The sequence below is a fragment of the Dama dama genome, chromosome 11 (genome assembly GCF_033118175.1).
Source record: "Dama dama isolate Ldn47 chromosome 11, ASM3311817v1, whole genome shotgun sequence".
Classification (NCBI taxonomy): Eukaryota; Metazoa; Chordata; class Mammalia; order Artiodactyla; family Cervidae; genus Dama; species Dama dama.
The window spans coordinates 99,571,698-99,586,184 of record NC_083691.1 but is presented as its reverse complement, the minus strand read 5'-3'; the positions used below and the strand labels follow the sequence as shown (position 1 = coordinate 99,586,184).

The window sequence follows — 14,487 nt, the reverse complement described above, 5'->3', positions numbered from 1 at the left end:
TTTTATTCTGAGATTTCTTCTAGATTTTAAAGGTCAGTGAACTAACCTGAGGCGGGTTGATTTCTGCCGCCTCAGGCCTCAGCTGCGGCGTGCAGTGTCGTGTGTCGCAGCGCTCCGTTGCGCTCTCTTTAGCTTCTCTTTAGCTGTGGCGGGTGTGCTTAGTCACCCATGGTTCTAGCAGCCATATCGTTTTAGCTCTCCTGTTTAAGTCTTTAATTCGTTTTGAGTCAAATTTTGTGAGTGGTGTTAGTGATCAAGTTTCATTCTTCTGCTTGTGATTATCCAGTTTTCTCAACACCGTTTATTAAATGACTGTCTTTTCCTTGGCTCCCTTGTCAAATATGAGATGACTGTATATGCTAGGGTTTATTTTGGCTCTTGATTCTGTTCCATTGGTCTATGTGTCAATATTTATAATAGTACCATACTGTTTTGATTGCTAGAGCTTTATAATGTACTTTGAAATCAGAAAGTGTGATGCCCCTAGCTTTGTTCTTACTTCTCAGGATTGTTTTGGCTATTTGAGATCTTCTATGGTTCCAAATGAGTTTTAGGATTGTGAAAAAATGCCATTGGAATTTTGATAGGGCTTGCACTGAATCTATAAATGGCTTAGGGTTGTGTGGACAATTTAACAATGTTAATACTTCTCATCCATCAACACAGGATATATGTCAATTTATTTGTGTCTTTCAATTTGTTTCATCGAAATCTTGTACTATTCACTGTATAGATAGATCATTTACCTTGTTGGTTAATTTATTCCTAAATGTTTTATTGTCCGTGATGCTGTTGTGAATGAGATTTTTTTTCTATATTTCTTTTTCAGATATTTCATTGTCAGTGTATTGAAATGCAACATAATGTTGATTTTGTATCCTGCAACTGTGTTGAATTTGTTGATTAGTTCTAACAGTTGTGTGTGTGTGTACGTGGAGTCTTTAGAATTTTCTCTATATATGATCATGCATGCTAAATTGCTTCAGTCATGTCCAATTCTTTGCAACCCTGTGGACTGTAGCCTGCCTGTCTCCTCTGTCCATGGGATTCTCCAGGGAAAAATACCGGGGTGGTTGCGATGCCCTCCTCCAGGTGATCTTTCCAACCGAGGGATCCAACCTGTGTCTCTTAGGTCTCTTGCATTGATAGGCAGGTTATCACTGGCGCCACCTATCAACTGTGAAAAAAGAGATGGTTTTACTTTTTCTTTTATGATTTGGACACCTTTTATTTCTGTCTCTTGCCTGGTTGCTCTGGTTAGACTTCCAGCACTATGTTGAATAGGCACGATAAGAGTGGGCATCCTTGTCTTGTTCTTAATCTTAGAGGAAATGTTTTCAACCTTTCATGGTTGAGTATGGTATTAGCTATGTGTTTGCCATATATAGCTTTTTATAATGTTGAGGTATGTTCCTTCCATACACGATTTGGTGAGTGTTTTTATTGTGGAATGATGATGTATTTTTTCAAGTGGTTTTTCTGCATCTGTTGAGATGATCATGCAATTTTTGTCTTTCATTCTATTAGCATAATATATCATGTTTATTGATTTGCATATGTTGAACCGTCCTTGCATCCCAGGGATAAACCCCACTTAACCCCCTTGCTTGACCCTTTTCATTAGCCGTTGAATTCAGTCTAATATTTTGCTGAGAATTTGACATTTGTATTCATTCATCAGTGATACTGGTCTGTGGTTTTGTTTTGTTTTTGTTGTGGTATTCTCATCTGGCTTTGGTATCAGGATAATGCTAACCTCATAAAATAAGTTTGGGAGGGTTCCTGCCTCTTAAATTTTTTGGAACATTTTGAGGAGGATTGGCATTAATTATTCCTTGTTTGGTAAAATTCAACAGTGAAGCCATCTGATCCCGGGCTTTCCTTTGTTGGAAAGTTTTGATTCAGTCTACTTATTCATTATTTGGTCTATTCAGATTTTCTATTTTTTTCATGATTCAGTCTTAGTAAGTTTATTGCTAGGAATTTATCCATTTCTTCTATGCTCCAGTTTGCTGATATATATTGTTCATAGCGATTTCTTCTTATTCTTTGATTTCTGTGCTGTCAGTAGTAGTGTCTCCTCTTTTATGATCTTGAGCCTTCTCTATGTTTTTCTTGGATGGGTTAGCCAGAGGTGTGTCAATTTTGTTTATCTTTTCAACAAACTGACTCCTATTTCTGGTAAAATTTTCTGTTATTTTTCTGGTGTCTAGTTCATTTACTTCTGCTCTAATCTTTGTTATTTCCTTTCTTATTCTAACTTTGGGCTTACCTTGTTTTTCTTTTTCTAGGAACTTAAAACAATTTTTAAAATTATTATTTAAAAATATTTTGGCTGTGTCATGAGGCTCGTGGATCTTGGTTCCCTGACCAGGGATTGAACCTAGGCCCCCAGCAGTGAAGGGCTAAATCCTAACCAATGGACTGCCAGGGAATTCCCCTTTCTAGTTTCTCGATATGTAAAGTTAGGTTGTATTTCATTTCATTTTATGTCATTTCCACTTTTATGGAGATATAATTGACATATAGTGCTGTATAAGTTTAATGTATAGAGCATAATTACTTGATTTACATACATCATGAAGTTATTATTATAAGTTTAGTGAACATCCATCATCTCATAGATACAAAATTAAAGAGATAGAAAAATTTTTTTTTCTCTTCATGAGAACTCTTGGACTTGCCAGGTGACTCTGTGGTAAAGAATCTGCCTGCCAATGCAGGAGATTCAGGAGACACAGGTTCCATCCCTGTGTTGACAAGATCCCTGAGAAGGGAACGGCTCCCCACTCCGGTATTCTTGCCTGGGAGATCCCATGGACAGAGGAACCTGGCGGACTACAGTCCATGGGGTCTTGAAGAGCTGACCACGACTGGGTGACTGAGCAAATCTGTGTATGTACATACACACATTGCATCTTCTTTATCCATTTACTATTAACGGGCACTTTGGTTGTTTCCACGTCTTGACAGTGAACATAGGGGTGCGTTTATCTTTTCTAATTAGTGCTTTTGTTTTCTTTGGATCAATACCAAGTGTGGAGTTGCTGGGTTGTACGGTAGTTCTATTTTTAATTTTTCTCCCACACTTTTTTCTGTGGTGACTACACAAACTTGCTTTCCCATCAACAGTGTACGAGGGTCCTTTCCTCCACATCCTTACCAACACTTGCTGTTTGTCGTCTTATTTATTTGTTTGGCTGTGTTGGATCTCTGTTGCTGCATGCGGGCTTTTCTCTAGTTACGGCGAGCAGGGGCTACTCTCTAGTTGTAAACAGGGGTTTCTCACTGTGGCATGGTGCAGGCTCTAGAGCTTTCAGGCTTCAGTAGTTGCCTACATGGGCTCAGTAGTTGCAGCTCCCAGGCTCTAGAGCACATGCTCAGTAGTTGTGGCACACGAGCTTACTTGCTTCATGGCATGTGAGATCTTCCTGGACCAGGGATCAAACTTGTGTCTCCTGCATTGGCAGGCAGATTCTTTACCACTACACCACCAAGGAAGCCCTTGTTGTCTTTTTGACAATAGCTATTTTGACAGGTTGAAGTGATAGCTCATTGTGGTTTTGATTTGCATTTCACTGATGCTTAGTGATGTTGAGCATCTTTTCACATGTCTGTTGGTCATCTGTGTGTCTTCCTTGGGAAAAAAGTCTATTCAGATCCTCTGCCCATATCTGCTCTCAGGACAGGAGGTAAAGGGGGTGTGGAAGTGCAGCCTCAGCATTACCTTTGCATCCATCTGGAGGTCTAAGAATCTTCCAGGGTCCCAGGGGTCTTTGGAAGAGATGTACATGTCCCACTGCCCTCCCTCCTGCCAGGGAGGGTGAAAAGGAAGTGTTTTTCTGAGGTCCGGTCCCTTTGTTTCTGGTCACAATTAGGCATGAAAGGAGGTGAAAGTGGCTGGTGATGGAATGCTGTAGAATCTGTGGCAGATACCTCTTTTTTCTGTCACATACTAACATCTTTGTTTTTTGTGTGTTTTATGTCTTTCTTCTTCCTGCATATCATTCCACTTGCACAGGGTTCCAGTGAGCAGAAAACAAGCAATTAATACTAGCTGATCAGGGGGTTCTTTGTTTTTTTTTAGAGTTTTATTGATTGATTGATTGATGGCTGTGCTGGGTCTTCATTGTCTCGCGGGCTTTCCTTTAGTTGTGGAGAGTGGGGATTACCCTGGAGCTGTGATGTGCAGGCTTCCCTTTGCAGTGGCCTCTCTCGTCGCGGAGCACAGACTCTAGGGTGCGCGGGCTTTGTTGGTTGTGGCACCTGGACTCGGTACTTGGGCTCCCGGGCTCTAGAGCACCGGCTCGGTGGTTATGATGCGTGGGCTTAGGTGCTCTGCGGCATGTGGGATCTTCCCAGATCAGGGATCGAACCTGTGTCTCCTGCATTAGCAGGTGGATTCTTTACCACTGAGCCACCAGGGAAGCCCTGGGGGTTTTATAAGTAAGATGATGATCAGTAGTTTCCAAATACTCGGCCTTTGTTGCATGGTCCTCACACTGGCACTGTGTATTGAGCGCTTTTACAAATACTGTTTTATTTACTTTTCACAAACATTCTATGTGCTCAGTGATCCTATGCCCATCCTTCCAGTGAGGGAATTCAAGCTCAAAGAAGTGCAGTTATTTGCCCAAGATCACATCTTGGTAAACAGTAAAATCAGGATTTGCTTCTAGGTCTTTGCCAAAAAGGATCTCACTGTGAGAAGCTTTCTGGGAGAGGCATTAGGTTTCAGTGGCAGAAAATGATGTGTATCTTGTGGAAACAGGGAAGAGGTTTGTTCTTATAAAGGGACAGCTTGGGGACAGTCTTGGAGGAAGGGAGAATGGCAGCAGCAGGAGCAAGAAGAAAAATTATGATGTTAAATATTATGAGATCCGGGGCAAAATTTGTAGTTGCATATTTACAGAGGGTAATGTTTCCTGAATCAACCATCTAGTGTAATCACAAAGATTCAGAAATGCTTTAGATATACCAAGTTCCCCTTTTTAAGACAAGGTGTTGTATTGCATTTGCATAATTTATTCGCCGTATTTGTAGACTACTTGATACAGAACAGAATATGTTAATCCTAGACTACTGGTATTAACATGCCTTTCGTTGCTTCACTTGAGATGAAATTCTACTGCAAGTGTTTTCCAAAGTTCCATTAGAAGAAACAAGAAGAACAGCAGACAGATCAATTACAAAGAGAGACATGCAAGAAAGCAAGTATATGTCTTTAAACTCTTAAGTACACATATTTCTAAAGGCTGATGTACAAGCCAGACCTCATATTAGTGCGCTGTGCTTTATTGCTTTTGGCAGATACTGTGTTTTTACAAATTGAAGGCTTGTGGCAACTCTTCACTGATCATGTCTCTTGGTGCCATTTTCCCCAACAGCATGAGCCCACTTAGTGTCTCTGCATCACATTTTGGTAATTGTCACGATATCTCAAACTTCTTCATTATGATTGTATCTGTTATGTAATCAATGATCTTTGATACTATTACTACAGTCACTGAAGGCTCAGATGATGGTTAGTATTTTTTAGCGATGAAGTTTTTTAAAATTAAGTACATGGTTTTTCAGACAATGCTACTACACACTTAATGAATTACAGTGAAGACATAACTTTTATACACACTGGAAAACAAAAAATCCCGGTGACTCGCTTTATTATTATATTAGCTTTATTGAAGTGGTCTGGAATAGTTCAACCTGCAATGTCTCAAGATGTGCCTGTATTGTATTATTTTTACTACTCTATCATTTTAGCATTCCTTAAACCAGGTAGGTATGGGGCAAAACCAAATTGAGATATGGAAGAAAGAATCACTGCCTATGGAATTTATGGCCTAAAGTATGAAGAGCCCTGTATTTAGGGGTGATCCCTGAAGTTTAAAAGTCAGACAGGTTCTGTCACTCTGGAGGCTGTTCAGGGGACAGGAACTAGACTTTCCAGTGGTGTCCTTTATTTCTGGTAAAATTTGTAATGACGCTTTATTCAGCGGCCCATCATAGTTTAGGGTGCATGTGCTCTACTCACTGGCTTCTGAGAAGGAAGTCCTCCCACATCCCTTCCCATCACCTGCCCCCACTGCAGCCACTGGAAAACATCTGCACTGGAAGCCGAGCTGATTTCTCTGCTCACACTGATGCTCAAATGCGGAGGCTGAGAGAAAGAAGCTGGTCACAAATGCCCAAAACATGGACATTAGTCCAAATCACACAAGGGACTGAGAAGTCCTTTAAGGTGACACTATGTGCATTAGGATAATATTAAAATTAGGTAATTATTTATTGGGATAAGCCAGGCACACATGCCATGTTGAAATTGCAGAGCTGTTGGCAAACCTGTTTTATAACTAACAGCCCTCCTGGTGCATTTTATAAGCCACATGATTAAAACAGTGAATTTTGTACTGTGTAATAGTGATGGTGTGTCCCGCACAATATCTTATTACGCCATTGACTGACACTGTGTGTTGAACACATTTTAGAAAGTGCTTGCTTCCCAAAGTGATTAAGTGTGTCTATTCCCAGTAATTCACCAGCGTCTCATTAACAGAGACATGGGCCTTTGTCATTTACTGGATCACAGTAGTCACACTTAATCGTGTGGCATGCACGAGGTCGGCCTTCCTATCAATTGTTTCTTTGAGAGTTGAGAGTTGCCAAGTGCACAGATTACTCAGTGGCTATGCAGATTATGAGGAAACCATGAGAAAATTGGTGTTATCACTGGTTTTGAGTTAAAAGTTCAGATTCTTGCAGACACTTCATGAATGCTCTGTGGCATTCAGAATAGATGGCTTCTGTGGTCTGAAACACCTTCATTAGGGCACAAATATAGCCTCCCTGATAAACCTGTCAGGGTTTATCAGAACTTCATTGCCCTCTCCCCAGGGGCCAGAGAAAAGGATTGACCTTGATCTTGAATCAAGAAAATGTGTCCAGACCCTGAGACATCACAACCTTCATTAAAAAAGCTTGATAATATAGCTCAAAATCTCCACAGGTCGCCACAGTCTTTTGGCACAATTAGCTCATGTCCTTGATGTAGCCAGATGTGGGTCAGCATAAGTCTTAACACCCATCCATGCTGTCCTAGGGGAGATGGCTGACCCAGTCCATCTCTGTTTGCAACTTCATTTTTTTTCAGTCCTGAATGACAACTTTAGGAATTCCTTGTGTTTATCAAATGAGTCAAGTCTGGATGAATTCAGGCCCCCAGGCCCCTCCTAAATGTAAACCTACAGTGAGGATCAGTACAGAACATGCAGCAGGATTGTTCTCTTTCCTCCAAAGTGAGAAAGCATCACATTTCCAGAATGGTCAGACACTGACTGTTGGCCTCATTGCCTGTGGAGGGGAGAGTTTTGGTTGAAGAGCCGCCGAGACGTGTGTCCATCTGTCTCCGTTCCTCCCACAGCTGAGTGCTGAGCATCCCCTTGCTTGGAACCAGCTCTGTTTACTGTCGTCCATCATGGATAACAGCACTGAGTCGGGGTGAGGGGCGAGCACTTTGAGTCTGACGGTCACATCGGTGTATTTCCTTCCCTTCCCCATAGCCCTCCTCTGGTCCACGTCTTTCCCTTCAGCCTCAGATGAGAAAGTCAAATCCCACAGAACTTCACTGCCCAAGGTCACACAGTGTTCAAATGTCCTATCAGAACCCAAGCCCAGTGCTCTTTCCCTAGAGCAGGCCAAGTGCAGGATGCTCCTCTCAGAATACCATCCAAGAAAGTGTCGATTTCAAAAGAATCACACACAGATCCAGCAAAAGATTGACTCACAGCTAAGCTTTATTTTCCCATAGGTTATCCTCCACAAAAGAGCTCAAGAGAAACCGACTTTGCATTGAGTTCAAATAAGCGAGATGAACATTTGGCTAAATTGTTTGGTAGGTATCCCTCCCATGTGAAATGGTCAGGCTGTGTTTGTAGAATCTCGTGCTTATCCATGGTGGTCTCCCAGATAACCTGTCCCTGCTGCTCTGATGAGAAGGAAAGTGCTTTGCCTTGAGGCTAAAACAGATGCCAGAATCTCAAGAAATTAAGCAAAACATAGAAAATAAACAGCTGAAAGGATTCTACTCCCTAAAGAGGGTCCCGTGTAGCAGCAGCAGGGCCAACCATCTGGGAGCTACTGGAAGTGCAGTGTCAGACGCCAGCTTGGACCAGCTGCGTCACACCAGTCTGGATGAGGTCCCCAGGTGATTTCTGCACATGTTAGAGATGGCAAGGCCTTGAGGCTAAGACAGACTTTCTCCCAGGTCTTCAGCCCTAACTGAGCATGAGAATCTCCTGGGAGTTCATTAAAAAAGAGATAAGTGATCAGGTTACTTGGGGGTGGGATGAGATGTTTGCATCAGGAGTTATTATAGCTCTCCAGGTGATTCTAGTCTGGTACTTATTGATCTCTTCCAAGCTCCCCTGTAACATTTGAGAAAAACCAAGGCCTAGGTAGAAGATGGTGGAGGTAGGAAGTTCTAGGAATACATCTCTTAACCAAAGCTACACCTAATCTGGGAAGAACTATCTTAAGCAACTAATTTGGAACATAAGCTATCAATTGAACACTTGCATTGTCCTGAAAAAGCTTGATGAAGAGACTAATAAATTTTAGTGAATTTTAGTGTTCCATTTAGAGTCTACCATTCTCCACCCTCCAGCCCCACGGCAGGTAGCCGGGTGGTTGGAAGCCCACATTGGCAGTGTGCTTGCTGGTGCCAGAATGGGCAATTGGGAACCTTGTCCTTCAGAAATTTGAGTGTATGTTGATCACTGCCTTTGATCACTGAGGGCTGGCACTGAGGCTTGTCGTTGTTTCACTTTCATGAGCTGAAGAGGCTTCCAAGAAACTCTGTCAAGGATTGAAGAGATGGTGTTTTTTGTTTTTCTCCTTTTGAAATACAGACACTTAAGGAAACCTTTGTCAGGTTGCTGAGTGACAGCAGACATAGGGAACTAGAAATTCAGAACCCATACACACTTTGCCAAAACAGTTTGGAAAAGCCAAACTAAGCCTTAGCAAAACTAAGGCTGTAGCCCTTGAAAGCAGAAATTGGCCATCCCTGAGGACTGGGAGAAGTAGATTTCCAAATTTACCAAAATATAATACTCAGCATGTTTAGCTCTCAACAAAAAATTTTGCAGAACATACAAAGAAACAGGACAGAATGGCCCATTCACAGGGTAAAAAAAAGAAATGGATAGAACTCATCCCCGAGGAAGCCTAGAAGTTGGAATTATTCATCAAAGATATTAAATCAACTGTCTTCCATATGTTTAATGAGTAAAGGAAATGATGGACAAAGAACTTGCAGAAATCAGGAAAACAATGTTTGAACAAAGTAGGAATATCAATAAGCAAATAGAAATTATTAAAAAGAGCCAAATAGAAATTCTGAATTTGAAAAGTACAGTAACTGAAATGAAAAACTCCCTGGAGGGATTTGACAGCAGATTTGAGCAGGCAAAATTAAGGATCCTTAACTTTGACCTGGGACACTTGAAATAATCCAGTCTGAGAAGGAGAAAGGAAAAGATGAACTGAATACACAGGGCACAGGGGACCATGAGACACCATGAAGAGCAGCAGCATCAACTAACACATCTTAGAAGTCCCAGGAGGAGAGGCGAGCAGGAGACAAAAAATGTCAGGAAGCAATGCTCTAACAAAACTCCCCAAATCTGATGACTATTCACATCCAAGATGCTCTACAAGCTCCGGGCTGGGTAAATGGAAGAGAGCCATGCTAAGGCACATTAGAGTCAAATTGTTGAAACCAAAAGACAAAGAGAATCTCGGAGCATCAAAGAGAGAAGCAACTCATTATGTACAAGGGATCCTCAATAAGATTAATGGCTGACTTCAACATAAAAATCTTGGAAGCCAGAAGCAGTGATATGACATAATTGAAGTCCTAAAGGAAAAGGACTGTCATTCAAGAATTCTGTATCTAACAAAACTGTTCTTTGATCATGGAGGAGAAATCAAGACTTTTCCGGATAAACATAAGCTAAGAGATCTGCCCTGATAGAAATATTAAAGAGAGTGCTTCAGAGTGAAATGAAGGAATACTGGACAGTAACTCAAAGCCATAAGAAAAAAATAAAGAACACTGGTAAAGGTGACTATACAGGTAAATATAAAAGCCAATATTATTGTCATTTTGGCTTGGTTTGTGACTTTTCTCTTTTTCTAGTATGATTTAGAAGACAAGTGCATAAAACAATCTGTGTAATAGATTTATAACAAATATTTGTGACATAGATTTATAACAAATCTATCTAATAGGCATGCAGTGTCCATAGATGTAATCTAGGCTAATAATAACATAAAAGGGGAGGGATGGAGATGTATTAATACATGAGCAGTATGTTTGTATGCTACTGAAACTACGTTGGTACTTTAGGTTGTTATAAGTTTAACATCTTAATTGTGATCCTCAAGGTAAATATGAAGAAAATTTAAAAATGCAGAAAAAGGCATAACAGAGGCAATCAAAATGTAACATTGCAGAAAACCAAAAAACTCCCAAAGAAAAGTCATAATGGAGGAACGGAGGAATATAAAATATATAAGTGGAAACAAATAGCTAAATGGCATTAGTAAATTCTTCCTGATCAGTAATCACATTAAATGTAAAAGAATTAGATGCTTATTAAAAGGCAGAAAGTAGCAAATTGGATAGAAAAAGAGGATTTCTTTGCTGTCTACAAGAGACTCACTTAGGGTAAAAGGATACAAAGAGGTTGCAAGTAAAACAATGGAAGAAGGTATTCCATGCAAATATTAACCAAAACAATACAGCTGGAGTGGCTAAAAAAAATAGATTTCAAGTAAAAAAGTTTACAAGAGACAAGGAAGCACATATATTGATAAGAATTTCAGCACAGAAAGAGGGCATAACAGTTATAAACACATATGCACACAGCAACAGAGCCCGCAAATATTTGAACCAATAATGGACAGAATTGAATGAAGAAATAATTCTACAATAATACTTGGAAACTTTAATATCCAAGTTTAAATAATAGATAAGACTATATAATCAATAAAAAATAGAATACTTCCCTACTATAAGCCAATTAGACCTAACAGACTTATACAGAACATGCCACCCAACAACAGCAGAAAATACATTCTTATCAATTTCACATATAATATTCTCCAGGATAGACCATATGTTGGCCACAAAACAACTCCTTAATACATTGAAAAAGATTAAAATCATATAAAGTATCTTTCCTGATCACATTAGAATGAAACTAGAAATTTATAACAGAAAACTGGAAAATGCACAAGTATACGAAAATGAAACAATGAAAAATTGAAGAGGAGGGAATGCTTTCTAACTCATTTTAAAAGGCCAGTATTACCCTGATACCAAAGCCAGATAGAGACACTATAAGAAAACTACAGAGCAATATCACTTGTCCATGTAAATGCAAAATTCCTCAACAAAATGCTAGGAAACCTAATTCATCATCCTATTAAGAGGATTATACACTAGACCAAATGGGATTTATTCCTGGAAGTTAAGACAGTTCGGCTTCCCATGTGGCTCCCTGGTGCAGAGGTAAAGAATCTGCCTGCAATGCAGGAGATGTGGGTTCGATTCCTGGTTTGGGAAGGTCCCCTGGAGAAGGAAATAGCAACCTACTCCAGTATTCTTGCCTGGGAAATCCTAGGGACGGAGGATCCTGGCCGGCTACAGTCCACAGGGTCACAAGTGTCCCATGAGACTTAGTGACTAAACCACCACCAAGACAGTTCAACATAGGAAAATCAATCAATCAATGTAACGTACTACTAAACATTAACAGAATGAAATAAAAAAACCACATGATCATCTCAACTGATGCAGATAAAGCATTTCAGGAGTTTCAGGTTTGTCCTTATTCCATGTGTGAGGTAAGGATCAATAATTCTGGCTAATTGATCATTGGTAAGTGACCATGATTGAATGATTGAGTAGATGCAGATAGCTCTTGGAGTCACTCTATCCAGGCTTTCAGAAATTCCCATCTAGGAATGAGAGCACATTTCTCTTCTTAGCAGCTCCCCTGTGTCTCTGAATCCAGCCCCGCATGTGTGAAAGGGGAGTGGGTACATCTGAAGATGGTGTCTGGTTCAGAGTTGGGAGGGATCCCATCACCCCCTTGGGTCGACTGACATGCCCACTGCCAGGCCAGTGTTGACCTTGGCATTGGTGGGCCACCAATAAACTTGCCAGAGTCTCTCTGAGCAATCGTTCAGGAACTGGTAGGTCATTGCATTCATCAAGGAAGGGGCTGTGAGAACTCCCCATCTTGAATGAGTGAATGTGATGGCTAAACTTTGTGTCCTTATTGTAAGCATTTAGTCCATCAGGTGAGTAGGCCCCTCATCAATGTGCCAATGTACCAACAACTCTTGAAAAGGGGCTCAGAATATACACAAAATAAACTGAATTTGTGATAACTATTTTCTGTGGCTTTGCAAAGTCAACCTAGAAGGACAAACAAAGCTGCTGTCCCCAGGGAAAAGTAGAAGACTGAAAATTTTTAAAAGGGAAGGAGAGAGACTTCCCTGGTGGTCTAATAGTTAAGAATCTGCCTTGCTATGCATGGGACATGGGTTCAGTCACTGGTTGGGGAACTAACATCCCACATGCCAAGGAGCAACTAAGCCCATGCTCCTGAACTAGAGAATCTGCCTGCCGCAGCTAAGACCCAATGCAGCCAAATAAATAAATAAATATTTTTTTAAAAAATAAGGGGACTTCCCTGGTGGTGCAGTAGATCAGAATCCACCTGCCAACGCAGGGGGCATGAGTTTGATCCCTGCTCCGGGAAGATTCCACATGCCATGGAGCAACTAAGCCCATTCACCACAACTACTAAACCTGTGTTGCAGCTACTGAAGCCTGCATGCCTGAGAGCCTGTGCTCCACAATAAGAGAAGTCACTGCAATGAGAAGCCTGTGCACCACACCAAAGAGTAGCCCCTGCTCGCTGCAACCAGAGAAAGCTCTTGAGCAGCAACAAGGACCCAGCACAGTCAAAAATAGATAAATAAAATAAATAGTTTTAAAAGGGAAGTGTATTAGTCACTCATTCTTGTCAAACTGTTTGTGACCCCCATGGACTGTAGCTCACCAGGCTCCTCTGTCCATGGGATTCTCCAGGCAAGAATACTGGAGTAGATTGCCATTCCCTTCTCCAAGGAATCAGCCCAACCCAGGGACTGAACCCAGGTCTCCTGCATTGCAGGCAGATTGTTTATTATCTGAGCCACAGGAAAGCCCTAAAAATGGAAGGAGAAATGCAGATATTAAAAAAAAAAACTGTAACATTAAAAATTTGGAACAGTTTATAAACAGATTTCTTTTAAAAAACTTTTTATACACAAAGGTTTTTCTGGCTTAAAGATCTATTCTGCTTTATTTTTACCCTCCAGACTTCACCCATTGTTATGGGCTGTCCTAGGGAAAATGTCAGAGGTGGGTCAAAATGACAAGAATAAGAAGGAAAATTATGACACTCCATATTATGAGATTTGAGAGAAAGTTTCTAGCCACATATCTTTAGTGGACAGTTTTTACTACCCAGGACATATAGTGAAATCACAATTTTTCAGAAATGATTTATGTCATTAGAAGTTCCCTTCCCAACAGAAAGACTTTGCGAGTGTAATTTCATGTATTTGTTGAGTTTGTATTATTTATTCACTGTATTTACAGAGAAAAATCATAATTTTTTACAAAATTTTTTTACAAAAAATTTTTACAAAAAATTGTAACACCACTGCTGATATGAATACGCCTTTATTTACTTCTCTTGAGATGAAATTCTACTGCAAGTATTTTCCAAAGTTCCATTAGAAGAAACAAGAGCAGCAGCTGGCAGATCAATTACAAAGAGAGACACAAAAGAAAGCAAGTATACGTGCTTAAAACTCTGAGTGTGTGTTTTTCTGTTGGCTTATATTCTGTGTTGTAGGCACTGTGCTATCATCTTAGCATTCTTTAGAATAGCTACTTGTGCGGCAAAGACAAATTGAGATGTGAAGGAAAGAACTGTCTGAAATTCCCTCTATAAACCTCCAAGATGAAAGTGTGACTGTCCCCCTATTTGGGGGAAATCCCTCAAGTTCATGGGTCAGACAAGTTCTTACTTTCTGGAGGCTGTTCAGAGGGCAGAGACTGGAATTGCAAATGGTGTTTACTGTTTCTCACACCCAGATCCCTGAGTTGGCGTAATAGCTTTCTGCTGAACACGCTTTGTACTTCCGCGTGTGTGACATGGCTTGAGGGTAATCCCAGCCCTGGGTGAGAGCTGGTGCAGTCATTAGAGCTTCATTCCATGGATAAGATCAAGGACAAAAATCACTTGCCCTAGGGACATCCCTTTAAAGCAGCTTCATAACATTATTATTTTTGAAGGAACACTTTGAGGATTAGGCAGATCACAGGTCACAAGGATGGAACTGTGTGTCAGGAACTGCCAG

At 40.6% G+C, this 14,487-nt stretch overlaps 1 protein-coding gene across 4 annotated transcripts in view; it reads left to right on the top strand.

Moving 5' to 3' along the window:
* The window catches only part of C11H2orf92 (chromosome 11 C2orf92 homolog), a 56,282-nt gene that overhangs the window by 26,072 nt on the left and 15,723 nt on the right, over positions 1 to 14,487 (top strand). Inside the window, exons 3-4 of one of the 4 annotated variants that reach the window (XM_061155975.1) lie at positions 7,808 to 7,891; positions 13,823 to 13,915. The exons of 2 other annotated variants lie outside the window; for them this stretch is intronic. In XM_061155975.1, coding sequence (XP_061011958.1) covers positions 7,808 to 7,891; positions 13,823 to 13,915 — 177 coding nt within the window. The remainder of the gene's footprint in view (positions 1 to 7,807; positions 7,892 to 13,822; positions 13,916 to 14,487) is intronic. One more of the 4 variants, XM_061155977.1, reaches the window with a different exon arrangement.